Here is a 16753-nt window from a genome sequence, read left to right as displayed (position 1 = left end):
CTCTCGTCATCGAATAAACGTCTCTTTTCGGTATACATCTCTCGGCCGTGGAAATCACCGACCTCCGCGGTCTAGTCATTTGTCAATCTCATTCGCTCAATCTAGATAGCAAAAGCTGAGTTGAGTCAACAAGCATCATCTTGTCAGCTAAGCAAAGCCCCCACCAATAATCCCTACGCGCTGTCATTCCTGTTCGGGGGCTGAGGATTTCGTACCCCGGAACGCAATACGCCCGCTTTTTTCCCAACTAACCATGAATGGCAATTGGCAATTCTATTTTTGATCGACAGGACCACCCGATGGATTCGTCACGCCCAGATCAAAGCCTCAATTCACAAATAAGCGGGTGGCTTAACTTGATAGGAATTACGAAGCGAAATGACTTAGGAGTCGGAGGATTGATTGTTTAAATATGGAATCAATGATCCTTTTTTTTTAATGGTATTTGAAAAGGTGTCATTCTGCTGGCGTTTTGCTTTTATTTCGTTAATTATTGTGACTTTGTTTTATTGCAAAAATGAGTGACTACAGTGATCCTCAATTAACGCCAAATGGAAAGGTGTCCAAAGCGAAAAAAGGGAAACCCGTTCACGTTTGCTCAGAATGTCAAAAAGTAAGGAACTTGCTCTTTACAATATGATCAATGCTAAATTTGACAGGTATATACTAGAGCCGAACATTTAAGGTAATTTGCAAACATGCATGCGATGACCAATCGACATACTAACAACAGATAGACGGCATCAAACCTCCCACCAAGAACCACAATATCAATGTCAAATTTGCGAAAGGCGCTTTCATAGAAGGGATTTACTAGAGAGACATTTTAGACGGTTCGTAAAGTCCATTTTTTATATTTACGATTGTCTAACAGATGACCCAGACATGAAGGAGAAGTCGAGCATACACAAGACGAGTACCACGAGCAATAGTTGACAGACCAGTCAAGCTCTTTAATTAGCGGTCGGCTACATCACTTTAAGAAAGAGCTGACAGGAACGGATTTTTGTATTCTATATTTTATATGAGTGTCAGGTTTAAGATGAAACTGAGGTAGCGGGTGGGTTCCTATATGTTTCGTGTTTTAATGTTTACATAGCGTGTTGTGATAATTTAGACTCCTGGTTTTTTTGTAGAGCTGCAAATACTCTGCCCGGTATTTTATGGCAATGGTTTCTATCTTTCGATCGAATCATCTGTCTTCCTCGTCTTCAGTTTCGTCTGCATCCGGCATATCAATACCAAGCTCAACTGCCAAGAACTGAGCAATCTCTGGCTTTTCCCTCACACACTCTCCAAGATCCTCCTCGTCGACTGCATTGATATCAGCACCATACTCAATCAGCAACTTGACCGAAGTCAAATTCCCATAGACTACAGCGATTGACAAAGGTAGCTGATTATCCTGATCTCTGATATCCACATTGCTACCAGCAAGCAACAAGCTCTTGAGAGTCTTGGATTCATCTTCAATACCTGCTGCTATATGCAATGCGGTTTGATTTGCATCATCTCGAGCCTCAAGATCTGCTCCATCATCGAGAAGCTTCTGTATCACAGTCTCTACAACTCCGAGACTTGCTGCGAGATGGAGAGCGGTGTAGCCAGCTGTATAGCAGCGCCATCGCTCGCATGTTCTTTCGCATTCGCCATATGATTCATCGTCAAGATATGACCAGGCCTCAGCAGCTTGTTGATAAGATTCAATGGATCCTTGTGAAGCAGTCAGGGTAAGGAATTCTGTTTCCAAGGATGTGCTGATGCCTTTCGCGATAGTGGGTGACAAGCTTCTAGCAGCAAACCAAAGATATGGATGAGTCTGAAACCTCTTTTCCAGTTGAACAGAAGATTTCGAAGGTCCATTTGTGAACTCTTGTTTCGAAAGATACCTCAGAGAAGCTTTTATCTGCTGTTGGTGATGAAAATCCCCAAATACATTGGTGCGAAGGTGTTCCATGAGCAGCGGAGAACGTAGTCGCATGGCCTGATTCTTTTCATCAACAAAGATCAACCCCTTGCAAGAATTGATAATCTCGAAGGCAGTATATCGATTTCCGTCCGGGTTTCTGATATTCCAAGCATCGAGAGCTTCGTGTGTCATCGGACCAGTGAGTATATAACCCATGTCATCGTTCACCATAAGGTGATAAAGCACACACATGATGAGATCAGCGTCTTTGGACGACTGGATTTCCTTAATCACTGCTTCGCAGAATGCCTGTGACACATATCCTTTCGACTTTGATGAGCAGGACTCGACAAGGTTAAGAAACACCGTGTTTGGTTGCGAGGCAATGTTACTGAACCACTGAGGCAAGAGCGGTAGATACCTAAAGATCGTCAGCGCAATACTTCTTGTAGCTACTAGAGTACTAACAGGCCGTTCGATATATCAAAGAACTCCTTGTAGGGAAAGAGTTTCACGCGCATAGGGTCCAGAGACTCGGCATTGACAGGAGATTCGTCAATATGCCTAGCAAAGTAAAGAGCGATGTCTGATTCGGGAGCCCCGGCTTCAATCTCCGATATCCCAATTTCGGTTCTCTTGAGTGCATTGGGTGATGGCAGTCTACTCGTTATTAATATCTTCAACGGGGAACTCATGTTTCCGTTGAAAAGAAGGCGTAGTAGCTCGTTGAGGCCCGACTCATTTGTTGCATCGACACCGTCGAGAATGATGATTATCTTCTTAAAGATAATTCTCATTTGCTCAATAATCTTGGAGGTAACTTTCAAACCTGGGGTCTCCACATCTGTGTCGTAGGAGATACTAGTCCATAGACGGAGTGAGTCTGGAGTCTCGGACAAAAGCTGTCTAGTAATAGATTGAAATGCCAGATTGTAGTCAGCGACATTATACTGTAGGTTGTTACGACCAAAGTAGAAGACACCACATCCTATATATTTCTCTTGATGCATGTGATTGACTAGACTTGAACTTGATGGTTGTTAATACGAGCGCAAGACGTGCATGTTTTGTATTACGCACCTCAGGAATGTCTTTCCACTTGCACCTGTGACTTGTTAGCTTTACTTTCCTCTTGTAAACGAGACACCTACTTGGTCCGTGTAACCATAGAACATGATGACCATCACTGTTCAACCAAGATTTTGTCGTTTCATGGTTTAAAAACCATTGACAGGTTCCTGGAATGCGGGCATTGTCGAGAATTCGTTGCTGCGTTGGGTACGTGTCACCAGGACAGAGTATCTCAAGTTTATCGAGTTTCTCGCGGTTAGATTCCATTTTATTTTGACAGAACAAAATCTTTTACGAGTTTAGTACAGTCTCAACGTCTTATTTATCGTTCATTTTCACGTTCACGGTCTACAAAAAGCTGACAGACCCCGCTTTAGGCAACAAAGGGACCAAGCGCACATAATTAAATGAACAAGAATATCACCTTGATTCAGGGTAAAGGGTTCTCTAGAGTTTTATTTTAATAACACAGACACTCAACAAACTATTTATTTCTTCAAACTTACAATGTTCATTCCCTCGAGAGTTTATAGAGTCATTTTCAATTCCTGTCTAAGATATTTCGCCCTTGCCCAGATACCCACCAATGAGCATATATTGACTGTTAGTGGTAAGCTTGTTTGCACACACATGCCTTGGCCTAGGGTGTCATTAATAAACTGGACTCTACTTACCACATCACTATAGTATTATGTCCTCGTTTTTTACGACACCCAGCTTTCCGACAACGCAAGGAGTTATCCCTTCGTCTTTCTCCAATCAATCCACTTCAGCATTGCAGCCTATAACTGACTCTACTGGCATTAATATCTTTTCTTCATCCGGTTTACTATCCTAACCGATGGATCAGAGTCAAGAACTACAGCCACAGAATCTGGAAGTCTGTCCCCGCCCAGTACCGCAACCTTAGCCGAAGCTTTCGCTACAAGCTCTGAAGCCGTGGGCGGTGACGCTGTTATCTTCTTCATTGAACCTCCGCCCGTCAATAAGAATCGACGTCTTATCAAGAGAGCCCAGGGAGGGTTTGTTGGTGGTAACAACGCCGTACAGAGCTGCACCAATGGCGCCGCTTTTAGACTAGATGCAGGACAGCTCCTTGATAATGGAAGCCCTATCTACCACAATAACGAACCCTTCAAGGAGTTCAGTGGCCAAGGGATACCACCTGACGATGCGATTACGATACAATTACCAGCAACTACAAGTGCAGCGCCTTTATCCTACGCTCAACTTGGCGACCCATACACTGTCGACGGTGCTAGTTTTGACCTCCAGTGCGGCACATAGCGATGCTGACTCTTGCTTTAAGGGGAAAGATACAATTACAACTACCCAAATCGGCATATGATAAGTAGCATCTTTCTTTGAAAATAAAAAAGAAGTGCACAACCTTTCAATCCTGACGGCCGAGATCAGCCAAACCGAACGTTGATAGTTAGAAATATCCTTTCAATATGATGTCGCACCAAGTTCATGCGGGGTTTGTTCCCTTCTTCTTGTCTCATTCCTATCTTAGTCTAGTGCTTCTAGAGAACTTTTGAGGGTTAAGCTTATTCGTATGGTTCTTGATCCTTGCAGGGTCTTGGACCTGCCAGATTGGCTCAGTGCCAAACAATTTGCCATTATCTGTTTATCGTCTCGGCAGACTCAATCTTTGCGGGGTTTTCTCCAATCATTGGTAGGACCCGTTGACCATGCAACCCCAATCGGAGGTTGTTCCAACTTGTCGGGAGATGAAGTTTTTATTTTTACTCAATTCTTTTGTTACTGTAGCTCTGATGAAGACATTGTTGCTTGTTCATGTCAATTGATCATGGACCAAGTCCCCTAGGTATGTGGTGAAGGCTGGCTTTGAACATTGGGTTGAAACAAATACACTGACCATCGTCACCGCTTACGATAAGACCCATACCCAGCCCCAACTTAAAAAGTACCTACATATCGATCATCACGCCCACTTCTTGGCACGAATCGACCTTCCCTAACAGAAACTATACCCGGGCCTTATGTCTTCTAGGCACAAAAACTAATAGCGATTGTAAATCATGTCGTCACGTTATCCGATCTGCATTTCAGTATAAATTAACACAATGTCTCCCATCCACAAAATGATCAGTTATCTCCCCCTTCACGTCAATTCAAGGGCAATTCCTCAAGATGAGATTTAGCACCACCCTCGCGACTTTACTGTCGTTGACTCCTGGTCATGCTTTGGCCAAGGGTAAGAAGCTCGACTCCAAGAAGTTCCAGGCCGACATCAAGACCAAGAAGTACTTATTCACCACCCATTTCACTGCACAAAACTTACAAAAAAATAGTCTCATGTCCAACCTTGAAGCTCTGAACGATATCGCATTAGCAAACGGTAATAACAGAGCGTTCGGACTTGCTGGCTATGATGCCTCGGTCGATTACATTTACAAGCGCGCCTCCAAGGTCAAGAACGCCAAGGTCTGGAAACAGAACTTCCCCGCACTCTTCGCCTTCGTCGATTCAATTGATCTCAAAGTCGACGACAAGTCAATTTACGTCTACGGCCTGACTTACTCCCCATCTACTTCCGAAGAGGGAATCACTGCCGAGATTGCTCTCGGTCCCGAAGGTGCTGCAGGTTGCGACGCTTCTTCATACGATAACCTTGACGTCAAGGGCAAGATTGTGCTTGTTCAGCGATTCAGATGTCCCACTGGTGGAACTCTTGCCGGAAGAGTCATTCCTGCTGCTGCGGCGGGTGCCTCTGCAGTCATCATTTACCATGACTTGACGACTAACGTCACTGCTGGTTCGCTGAGTGCGCCTAACCCTGAGAAGCATGTCCCTGCGGGTTTTATCAACCTTGCTGATGGACAGAAGCTCAAGGAGAGAATTGAGGCTGGTGAGAAGGTTGAAGCCTACTTCCAGCAGTCGCAGACTATTGAGGAGAGAATCACACAGAATGTCATTGCTGAGACTACTGGTGGCGATCCCCGCAACGTTATCATGGTTTGTCCGCTTCCCCCAACTGGATGTTCATGTAACTGACCACCTTTCAGCTCGGCGCTCATCTTGACAGTGTTCAAGCTGGCCCTGGTATCAACGATGACGGTACGAGCCCTTTTTCAGAATCATTCATCTTAGCTGACATCATTAGGTTCCGGATCATCTTTGATTCTCGAACTCTTCCTCGCTCTCTCCAAGTACAAGACGAAGAACAAGATCCGCTTCGCTTGGTGGGGAGCCGAGGAGAATGGCCTTTTGGGAAGCAAGTTCTACACATCTAACCTGGCCACCAAGGACGTCAACGATCTCCTCGTCTATCTCAACTTCGACATGGTCGCCAAGGGATTCTTCGGCGTCGCTGACACCGACGGTAGCTCTCATGGATCCAAGGCTCCCAAGGGCTCTGAGGTCACGGAGAAGATCTTTGTTGATTACTTCACAAGCAAGGGTATTGAAGTTACGCCTGCTGTGCTCACCAATGGAAGTGACTATGCTTCCTTCTGGCAGACTTTGAACAAGCCTTTTGGATTCTTGCATACCGTAAGTTAACATGTCCATTCAATTACTTGATACTAACTTGATGATTAGGGCACGGCTGTTGAGCAAGATCCTTGCTATCATCAAGCCTGTGATACCATTGATAACCCCGACTCCAAGACTCTCACTGTCAACGCCAAGGTAAGTCATGACGCTCAAATATCAGCCACGTCTAGTTATTAACAATTGTTAGGCTGCTGCACACATCCTTGCCACTCTCGATGAGCGAGGCACCAAGTTGATCCCCAAGACCAAGATCACCGACGCCACTCTTCAGAACCTCCAGCAGCGCAGCGTTGGGCCTGATCTGGGAATGATTGACGAGCTTGAGGCTATGGGTCTTCGACATTTGGGATGCGGTCAGCACGAAATCTAAGCAAAAGGTGCTTTCGTGTTCGCTATGCTGGTACATAAATATTGTAGTATTTGTAGATTATGATTAAAAAAGACATGTATTTATGAAACCGTAAACGAATATTGGGATTACTCCCGCTTCCAATCCCCTGAGAAAGTATCGATAGATCTCCAATTCCATTTCCTGAAGCTCTCATCATAGTGATAAACAACATCATTGACGCTCAATGTCCTCCAGTATTTCTCAAAATCAGGTGGTCTAGCCGCTGACAAGTCCAAACCCTCCATCCAAGCATTCTTATACTTACTCCTACCCGCAGCCCAATCCTCACCTGTGTTCTTACACCCTTTGCTCCTCTTGCAACGCTGTCCACAAGACGGACATTCATAAATCCTCCATTGCATTTCGTGGTACTGTTTCCATTGATCAGATTTACCGTGTGCGTATTGGCAGGAGGTCATTGTATGGCCCATTTTGTTCCTCAGTCTGTTTTCGTAGTAGAAATTGCTGAGTTCTTCGGTTTTGTAGCATTGAGGATGACCGTGGCGGAGGGAGTCACGGTAGAGAGCGTCGGTTGATAGCCAGCTATTTGGGCCTAGCTGAAGAGTTGAGTCGATGATGTAATCGCCTTCAGAGAACATGACTGAGTCGCATATATCATCTGATGGGTACTCCTCGGATGGAGCTGTGATTTTCTTGATCGTCACATTTTCCGATGCAAGCCGTTCAAGAAGGTCTTTGTTATTGGGGTCTTTCATCTGAGTAGTAGAAAGATACACCGTAAAGGCAGCCCTGGATAATCTGGCGTACTTTGGCTCAGAATTTTTAAGAAGCCAGTTCAAGATATAAGTATCTGTGCCAGTAGTGTAGCCGAGAATGTAGTGGTGATGAAGATCTGGTGGAGGTTTTGTGCGGTTTTTGCGACCACTACCCCATGGATCCCAAGGAACATTTTGCCCAACCCACGTCCAGAGCCATGAATTCAGATTGGCCAAGTCAGTTTCTGTATGTTCTTCAGTGGTCTTCTTATCGAGAACAGTGCGGATGTAAGCAACTCTTGTTGTCAGTTTTGGTGTTTCCGTTGTGGCAGCGCTATTAGTTTCTTCCATTTTGTTTGACTTTAATTGACTTGTGAAGGTGCTGGGTAGCTTTAAAGATCTAAAGATGTGACCCGGCAGTGGTAGATCGTGTTGTAACAATTATCATAAGGTACTGAGGATATGGTGTTGGATGATAATTGAAACCGGCAGTGACTCACAGGAACTCAGCGTATCACTCGCTATACGGCTACTGCATCAACCACCTGAGGATAAGTAAAGTTAAATGTACCACGCCACATAACTTAGCGCGAGAGTTACATCTGTCGCGACGCACTATTCCAAGGGAAGAAGCACTAAATCTTTAGCGCATCTTACAAAGCTTAGGCACGTCATTACAAACTGAATTAAGATACAGTTCAAGTCAGACTTTGCTGCATTATCGAAACTGTAACTCGCCACCTCAATCACCAGAAGAAATTGTGTCTCGTCAAATTGAATGAATTAATTGAATGTATTCTATGTCTAGTAGTAAATAGCAATCGCTAGTCTATATGCCGTTTTTATGTCTATAGGAACTTGATACCCTCTGCCTTTTCATAAGCATAAGGCACACTGGGAGTCTTCCACTGAGGTGTACTCTTCTCATCGCTGAATCTCACAACAGGCTTGAGAATGCTAAGCTTCTTACCATCAAAAGCGCTGTTGTCAAAGCTCTGGTAGAATCCACTATCCTCAGCAAGAGTGTTTCCCAAGCCTCGCTTCCAGCCGTCCCAGACAGTCATCAAGAGGTCGAGGACGTGGTGTGAACCGCGCATCTCGGCCCATTGGAAGCGCTCGGCGCATTCGGCGACGGTCTCAGGAGAGTAGAGACCAACGTCGGGGCGGAGGGCGTATGAGTTGACGGCGACTAGTGAAGCGTGGACAGCGTAGCTTCCACCCTTTGTGGCGCGGTCGCGAAGGGCGAGAAGAGTGCCGACAGCACCGAGAACACCGGTGGTCATGTCGCTGACAGGCAGAGAAGGCAGGACGACCTCGTTGTTGGGCAAGTTGAGGGACTTGCCAGTGACATAGGCTGAACCAGCAGCTGCGTCGGCGATTTGTTGCCAACCGGGTCGCTCAGCGTAGTATCCATCAGGACCGTAGCAGTTCTCTGAAACGTGCACGATACCTCGACTACGCTCACCAGCCATCTTAAGAATGTCATTCAAGCCAAGGCCATACTTGGGCATCTTGTTCATGCGGAAGCCCTGAATGAAGACATCGGCTTCGGCAATAAGTGACTTGATGAGGGCTGCTTCCTCGGACTTGCGCAGATCAATTGCGATGGTGCGCTTGCCGGCGTTGAGGGTGAGTTGCATGATGTTGATGTCGGGGAGATGAGGAGGGTTGACGCGGATGACATCAGCACCGAAGCTTGATAGAATAGCACCGATTTGGGGACCGGCGATGACACGGGTCATCTCAACAACCTTGATACCAGCAAGAGGACGCTGATCGGATGGGTCTAGAGGAGGGAACGCAACAGCTGGTGTAGGGATAGCCTGGTGCTGTTGCTTTACATTAATGAGAGGGTGAGCAGCGAGCGACTTGCCCATCTCACTCTCATTCCACTGCTTGGGAGTAAAGCAGATGCTACCGCAGTTACCATTGATGAGGTTGGTAAGCTCAAGCTTTTCGGGAGAGAGTTTGCTTGTAAACTTGGCGATGTGAGCAGCGGCCTCCTCATTGGAGGAGATAGGCTCAGAGGGGTCAACGCCAATGGACTTGAGTACAGGCTCAGCCTTCATTGAACCGTGGAGTGAGTACCACACTTCAGGGTCAGAAGTAGGATAAAGACCTGTAGTGCGGTACTTGAGTGGTGTGTCAACCCAGCCTTGCTCCCAGTTTGGCAAAAGCGTCTTGAGCTCTCCAGACTTGGCTAGCGAAAGGGCATCCTTGTTATCGACATAGGCAGTAGCGATGTTGCCGAACCAGAGACCAGCTTGTGTTGTGTTGACGGTGATTTGTCGCTGTTTGTTCTCAGCGCCACGGATGGTAAGGATCTCATCGGCCAAGACACCAGCCATGGCATGTAGAGAGGCAGCGACAGAGACGGCCTTGATGGGGCCGGGAATCACGGGGAAGGAGTCGCCCTCGAACTTGACCTTGGAGAGGATTTCCTCATCTTGGGTGAAGCCGGGAGTTTGAGAGGCGATGAGACGAAAGATACGTTCTGTGTCTTCTGGGACGGGGGTGAAGGTGCGGTCGGTGTGTGTACCTGGACCGTAAACGTCGGGAATTCTTGATTCTTGAGACATGATGTTGATGTGCAGTAAAGATAATATGAGGTTGTGTTGATGAAAGATAGTATGTGTTGAGATAATGGTAGGAGAACAATGGGTATTTGAATGTATTATATGTTGAGTTGTTTGATGATACCAATCTTGACGAGCGATGGAGTATATTTATGCAACTTGAAACCCTTCATGTGTTGCCTTTGCGAATTCTATCCACAAGTTCCAAGTTTCACCGGCATTTGGATTATCTCCAACGGATCAACCCGAAAGACAAACAAGTCGGTAATCTCTAAAACGCGAGCGCGAGCGGATCCAAGGTGGACATTGACAACGGTAGAAGTGGAGATAGTTACACGCGGCTTTCAATGCAACATGAGGCTCAAATGCGGAAACAATTCCATCAGATCCTCAACGTCAGAGTGGAGACGAAATCTATTAGAATTTTTCTAGAAGAAAGGAGGCGGTAAAGAAATGGCATTGATCATCGCCGTTTTTCCACGTGGGAAAACTTGGTTTAGACTTTTCGGCTTCCGATCCGATACTTTTTATGTCATGGCGTTGGAAGTACCGATGCATGAACGAAGCTAAAGAGACTCAATGCCGAAAACGCGATGGTGGGAATTCGCGGAATTAAGAGAAGGCGAGATAGGAAAATGTAATGGGATTTTAATTGCCATGTATTGAGATTAGATAAATACCATTGCATCCTGGATGATATCTTCTGTCAATGTACTGTCAAGTTTATTCATCATAATTTATCTACACAATGTCAATCAATACAGTCGCCATCATCGGCTGCGGCGCAATTGGCGCTTCATGGTCAGCCCTGTTCCTCGCCCAAGGTCTCAAAGTCCAGGCCTTTGACATCAACCCTGCCTCAGAGACATATCTTCGCAACTTCATCCGCGACGCTCTTCCAGTACTTTCATCTATCGGCTTGGTCAAGAACAACAACGCCAAGCCTGAGGATGTCGTCTTCACAACCACCATGAGCGAAGCGCTACAAAATGCCGATTTCGTACAGGAAAATGGTCCTGAGCGCATCGACTTTAAGCGCAAGCTTTTCCAAGACATGGGAGAGATGCTTGGAAGTGAGGTTATCATCGCGACTAGTTCTAGCGGTTTGACTTGTTCTTCTATTCAAGAGGGTTTGTCTGCTGCTGCTGTGCCGCAACGATGTGTTGTTGGCCACCCATTCAACCCGCCTCATCTCATTCCTCTCGTCGAAGTCGTCGGCGGCAAGCAAACATCACCCGAAATTATTCAACGCACCATGAAATTTTACGAAAACATGGGTAAACAACCAATTCATTTGAAGAAGGAAGTTCCCGGTCACGTCGCCAATCGTATACAAGCAGCTGTCATGCGCGAAGTCTTCCACATCCTACAACAAGACGTCTGCGATGTTCAGGACATTGATGACGCTGTATCCTACGGACCTGGTCTACGATGGGGTGTCATGGGACCCAGTACTCTGTTCCATCTTGGAGGTGGAGAGGGCGGAATTGAGCATTTTGCGGATCACTTACTTGGGCCACTTCAGACGTGGTATGCGCCCGAGAATCCGGTCGTTGATGAGAGTTTAAAGACCAAGTGGATTAAAGGAACAAGGAGCGCGATTGATGAGAGAGGGTATGGGGATTTGGTTAAGCAGAGGGATGAGGAGCTTGTTAGATTGTTGAATGTTAGAAAAGACTGGGATGGGTATGCTAAGGGTGTGAAGGAGGAGAGCTCATAATTACGGGGGGCTTGAGGACACCATACTTAGACTAATTTTGTAAAATGATAATTTTATTTAACTTCAAGGTTATCAAGATTTGGAGTCAAGCAAAGCGTATTAACACATGACACTCCCCGTGATGTGATTGAAGTTTCAAAAGTGCCAGCGTGTCCATACTTTACTCACATTGTATATTCGTATATTGTTTGGTATGAAGCGCATCACCGACTTATGACTTTACGCACTTCTAAAACTTACTAAGTATATCCAGTAGATCGTAATATCATTCCCTCAACTGTAACTCATTCTTCGATGCCACATAGAGACGATATCTGCCACGTCTAACTTGTATGTATTGTCAAACTTACCCTGTATCTCGATCAGAATTTTAGTCCCGATCGTCATTACGTCATTTTCCGCACTTGAGCCGGAATCAGTACCGCAGTCTCCATATTTCCGGACCCAAAATTCGCGGTTGCTCCGGCATAAAAATCTCGGGTCATTCGGGGCACGAGTTAAGCACGAGGGACGGCTTTAGTGCAATCCACTTGGTCTCCGACATTGACGCTATGATGAAAGATTCTAGAATTTTGCCATGTTGGGTCATACTAAATACAGGGGCTTCGCTTGAATTGGGACATGCTGTAAATATCATCGTCTCTTGTCTACTACCACCACATTATTTACCATATTTTCTAAACTACTCCTGAAACCACTTCTCTCTTACCCGTGTCTCACCACCTATAGATTTCATTTACATTATCACAAATATCACATCTGTCAATATGGGTTCTCTAAGTCTTCCCCGTTTATACATCCTTGATACGGACCTCATCAACTTCCCCAATCAAAACAAAGGTCGCATTCTATCATGCAACACCGATGGCTCAGACCTTCGAACAATCTTCGACAACATGTCTACCATGCCTGACGGCATCGCTATCGACCAAAACAATGGCTGGATGTACTGGACAAACATGGGTCCTACCTTCAAGTCAAACGATGGCTCCATTGAACGCTCACGACTGGACGGCTCCGAGAGAACAACCATTATTGAGTCAGGCACCATTGGCGTCCATACTCCAAAGCAACTTACTATTGCAGCCAATAGTGGGAAGCTCTATTGGTGCGACAGAGAGGGGATGAAGGTTATGCGCTGCAACCTTGATGGGTCTGATATCGAAGTCCTTGTTTCCACCGGCTCAACATCAGAAGACATGAAGGACATGTCACGATGGTGTGTAGGCATCACAGTAGATGAGACCAATGGTTACTTCTACTGGTCCCAAAAAGGAAACCCCAAGGGAAGCCAAGGCCGCATCTTCCGCGCCAAGATCGACAACCCATCAGAAGTCCAAGTTGTATTCATCAACCTCCCCGAGCCCATCGATCTTGAGATTGATGAGGAGACCCAAACATTATACTGGACCGACCGAGGTGATCCTCCAAAGGGCAACTCCCTGAACCGCGCCTTTGTTGGTGGAACTCCCAAGGCTGATGCCTCTGATCGAGAAATTCTAGCCAGGAGATTACACGAAACAATTGGTCTTGCATTGGATAAGAAGGCTTCGGCAGCATATGTTACGGATCTGTCGGGTGGTGTTTATGCGGTAGATTTGAAGACAAAGACAAAGACTGTCTTGTTTGCGGAGTTGGGAGATCTTACTGGAATTGCTTTGGCATGATTAGATTAGACCTAAGGTGGATATAGACTTAGACTTGGATACCTATTATATTAATCTATTGCATTGTTTCATGAACTTCATCACAGTTGTCTTGTGACTATTGCATACAAAAGGACTCAGCCGTGATGATCCCTTCTGGATAGTATCTAGCCTTGATAATAAAGGACAGAGAAGCTATTATTAATTCATTTAAGAATTTAGAAAATCGTCGGAGCCATGTTACCTGTGACAACACCTAACTTGGATCAATTTGATGGAAAGTCACGGTACACCTGCCTGTTCTGAATGAATATGAACGAAGGACGGCTTAGGCTACTGCACAGCGCTTTTACATCTGCGTGATAAACTTGCGTGACTTGTAGCCAAAAACGCTATTTCACTTCCAAAGTATAAAAATTAAGGTTGGTTATTTTACTTACATCTTTGGAGCACAGGGTTTAGATAACAAACCATCACGGGAGAGGTTATCCTAATGTATATCATTTCATTGGCCAGCCTCGATTTCTAAGGTTTTGGTCCCTTGTTTAGTGTCCGTTCGGTGTGAGGAGCCTCATGAATAGACTGTCCCCGATTTGCCAACAAGTAGTCATGTTGAGGTTCTGTGAACCTTTTTAGCCACATGTAAGCGCATTACTTAACCACAAATGTCCGCTTCTTCTTCCTTTAACACGGCGTGTGGGATACCTGAGCAAAACAAAAAGCAAAAAAAGAGGGTATTGATTGACTTACCCAGCCTTGCGCTGTCATCGCCGTAGCTGACATCAATCCTACTACGACAACGCTGTGCCTGTGCGCATCAGCCTACAGTTCTCGAGATCTTGCTTCCGTTCACTTCCATCTACCTGAAGGTTTTCACGATGACTAATGTAGTTCTGTGTGACTCGAATGTTAACATTTTTCTCCTCTTAAGTTTTACTCCCACCAGGCCGCGCCTCGATCCAGAATTTCTGGGTTCAAGTGTGGACAAGCAAAAAAAAAATTAATCATGCCGAGTCAATTCTAAAATTGCAATGAAAAGTATTTAAGAACGGGTTCCCCCCTTCTCAATTACACTCTTTTTTCTTGTTTTTCTTCTTAATCATCACTGAAGAGCAACCCCTTTACACATATCTTCATACTACATTTGGACAACATGACGCACAGCAATGAGGGACATGGCCCGCTTCTCTTTCAAACATTGAGCTGCAAACCAAAGTCCTGCTGGCATGATTCGCTGGCACTATCACGAAAAAAGATTTCACGTTGCGTCTTCCGCCCTACCAAAGAACGTGGCTTGGGCAAACCTGCTGTCGCCGCCGATCATGGACAATCAGTCGATGCAGTATCGGTCGCTGCCAAAGAGGAGAACGATCCTTCTACGTCAGATGAACATGACAATGAAGACGAACATGTCGACGAAGAGGAACATGGCGATGAACATGAGGGGGACGATGAAGATCCCCAACATGCTCCTATTGCAGACACTGGCTCGGAATGGCAAGACCAGGAATCGGGACTTGTTCAATGTTTGCAGGGTAAACTTTCTGTCGGAGAACAGGCGTGTAACCCTGTTGAACAACAGGTATGTAGTCCTGTTGAACAACAGATGTGTAACCCTGTTGGGCAGCAGATACCCAACCCTGCAAATTGGGTGGACATGTACTTCGCCAATGCAGTGCAAAATAAGCCGGTGGCACAAATGACTGCCACTGCATGTTCTGACCAGATGAGTACAGCCATCCCCCAAGCCCTACCGGATGGTATGGGATACCATGATCCATCGGTGAACACCTCCTATTTTGGCACCACTACTCCCTGCTTTTGTCCTACCCTCGTTTATCAAGGGCAACATGGACAGACTTATGATGAGTCGGCCCAATACATTGACGGGACTTATTCCATGGTGTGGGGGGATCAATGGCCTCAATCCGTTCCATCTGTCATTGACGTCAACGGCGTGCCCATTATTCCAGACGACAACAACTTTACTGTGGGAAATCAGTACAATGACAACGTTGGACAACCAGGACCCTTCAATGGTACCAACATGAACCCCAACCTATCCAATTGTTCAACACCTAATCTCACTCCCTTGGAGGTGTCCACACTAGCCTATGAGACCCTGATGAGAACGGAGAACAAAATGGACAAAGTGCTTGAAAATCTGGACATATTCAAGGCCATGAAGGAATGGAAGGAATTCTATTACCGAGCCCCGTCTTCCAATGCCTCAGCTTGTGACAACAAGAACGTTCCGCAAGGTACGTCTTCTATGCCGGCATCGCCATCCTTTCATCGCCGGCGGATCCAACGACCACCAGGTCGCATACCCAAGCTAGTCCGCAATCCTCCATTGCCCAAACAGGGGGATCCCAGATCGGTCAAACAAATCATTGCTGCTTATGACAGGAAGCTCAAGGTCCAGAAGGCAAAGATGACACAACGTGCTGACCGCACAATCGGCAACCTGAAATTGGACGATAAGCTCGACGACACTAGTCCCACTGCCCCAGAAGACTCTAGGAGCATTTTCTCCCCGGCCCTAAACACTGCAACGATGCTAAAGAATAAGTCGAACAAACGTATCTGGAACTACTTCATCAGACTCAACCCAAAAAACAACAGAAAGGACATGGAAAACGTGCATGCAAGACTCATCGCCCAGTCCAACCCATCGTCCAAGCCTTGGAGTGGTATCATGAGCGACATCAAAGCCGTGAGCAGCGATGCCTTCAGTGCATGGGAAGACATCACAGGCACACGGGAGAAGATTTACGATCTTTTCAAAGACATCCCCGGCGTTTTCATCGAGGTTTGCCGAGTTGAGGAAGAGGGGAATATGAAGCTGATGGTACTCATTCCACCTTTTGCTCTAGACGGTAAAGATTACTCTTGGGATACGTTCAACTTGGCTGCCGACAAGGTGGAGGATGTACTGGCCCTCCAGGACATTTATGATGTCGATGTTGAGATCTGGGAGACAGACTTCCAACTGGTGGTTGTCTAGCTGAAAAGCTAAAAGGAAGAAGAAAAAACATCTAAAGGGAAAGAAAGATCTAGAAAAAAAAAAAAAAAAAGGGAGAACATTTAGACGATGTCATGAATTGTGGGATTTTCGTTGCCGGAGGGGGCCGCCTGTTGGAGAGTACACTATGAAAGGGATTGCATTGGCGGGGGGTTCATTCTTATTGCGTAGACACCT

The 16753-nt window shown here is 46.0% G+C and overlaps 8 protein-coding genes across 8 annotated transcripts; 5 read left to right on the top strand and 3 right to left on the bottom strand.

Moving 5' to 3' along the window:
* Nucleotides 1–1192: 1192 nt before the first annotated feature.
* FSST1_012865 (uncharacterized protein) lies at nucleotides 1193–3247 on the bottom strand (the record flags this gene model as incomplete). The annotated part of the gene is made up of 4 exons (XM_083236130.1): nucleotides 1193–2330; nucleotides 2378–2938; nucleotides 2990–3014; nucleotides 3061–3247. 4 exons carry the CDS (start codon nucleotides 3245–3247, stop codon nucleotides 1193–1195), a joined length of 1911 nt encoding a protein of 636 aa, XP_083082561.1.
* Nucleotides 3248–3487: 240 nt separating this feature from the next.
* FSST1_012864 (uncharacterized protein) lies at nucleotides 3488–4267 on the top strand (the record flags this gene model as incomplete). The annotated part of the gene is made up of 2 exons (XM_083236129.1): nucleotides 3488–3590; nucleotides 3831–4267. 2 exons carry the CDS (start codon nucleotides 3488–3490, stop codon nucleotides 4265–4267), a joined length of 540 nt encoding a protein of 179 aa, XP_083082560.1.
* Nucleotides 4268–5137: 870 nt separating this feature from the next.
* FSST1_012863 (uncharacterized protein) lies at nucleotides 5138–6872 on the top strand (the record flags this gene model as incomplete). The annotated part of the gene is made up of 6 exons (XM_083236128.1): nucleotides 5138–5250; nucleotides 5299–5962; nucleotides 6013–6064; nucleotides 6111–6499; nucleotides 6548–6637; nucleotides 6690–6872. 6 exons carry the CDS (start codon nucleotides 5138–5140, stop codon nucleotides 6870–6872), a joined length of 1491 nt encoding a protein of 496 aa, XP_083082559.1.
* Nucleotides 6873–6979: 107 nt separating this feature from the next.
* Nucleotides 6980–7960, bottom strand: FSST1_012862 (uncharacterized protein; the record flags this gene model as incomplete). The annotated part of the gene is made up of 1 exon (XM_083236127.1): nucleotides 6980–7960. The coding sequence occupies one exon, from the start codon at nucleotides 7958–7960 to the stop codon at nucleotides 6980–6982; it is 981 nt and encodes a 326-aa protein (XP_083082558.1).
* Nucleotides 7961–8457: 497 nt separating this feature from the next.
* Nucleotides 8458–10188, bottom strand: FSST1_012861 (CoA-transferase family III domain-containing protein; the record flags this gene model as incomplete). The annotated part of the gene is made up of 1 exon (XM_083236126.1): nucleotides 8458–10188. The coding sequence occupies one exon, from the start codon at nucleotides 10186–10188 to the stop codon at nucleotides 8458–8460; it is 1731 nt and encodes a 576-aa protein (XP_083082557.1).
* Nucleotides 10189–10933: 745 nt separating this feature from the next.
* Nucleotides 10934–11905, top strand: FSST1_012860 (uncharacterized protein; the record flags this gene model as incomplete). Its single annotated transcript, XM_083236125.1, has 1 exon — nucleotides 10934–11905. The coding sequence occupies one exon, from the start codon at nucleotides 10934–10936 to the stop codon at nucleotides 11903–11905; it is 972 nt and encodes a 323-aa protein (XP_083082556.1).
* Nucleotides 11906–12672: 767 nt separating this feature from the next.
* On the top strand, nucleotides 12673–13572 carry FSST1_012859 (uncharacterized protein; the record flags this gene model as incomplete). Its single annotated transcript, XM_083236124.1, has 1 exon — nucleotides 12673–13572. One exon carries the CDS (start codon nucleotides 12673–12675, stop codon nucleotides 13570–13572), a length of 900 nt encoding a protein of 299 aa, XP_083082555.1.
* Nucleotides 13573–14704: 1132 nt separating this feature from the next.
* On the top strand, nucleotides 14705–16558 carry FSST1_012858 (uncharacterized protein; the record flags this gene model as incomplete). The annotated part of the gene is made up of 1 exon (XM_083236123.1): nucleotides 14705–16558. The coding sequence occupies one exon, from the start codon at nucleotides 14705–14707 to the stop codon at nucleotides 16556–16558; it is 1854 nt and encodes a 617-aa protein (XP_083082554.1).
* Between the last annotated feature and the right edge of the window lie 195 nt (nucleotides 16559–16753).

The sequence above is a fragment of the Fusarium sambucinum genome, chromosome III, assembly GCF_050947815.1.
Source record: "Fusarium sambucinum isolate potato_lamoka chromosome III, whole genome shotgun sequence".
Classification (NCBI taxonomy): domain Eukaryota; kingdom Fungi; phylum Ascomycota; class Sordariomycetes; order Hypocreales; family Nectriaceae; genus Fusarium; species Fusarium sambucinum.
Note: the sequence above shows the minus strand (reverse complement) of the source record. Positions and strands in the feature narration are given on the sequence as shown.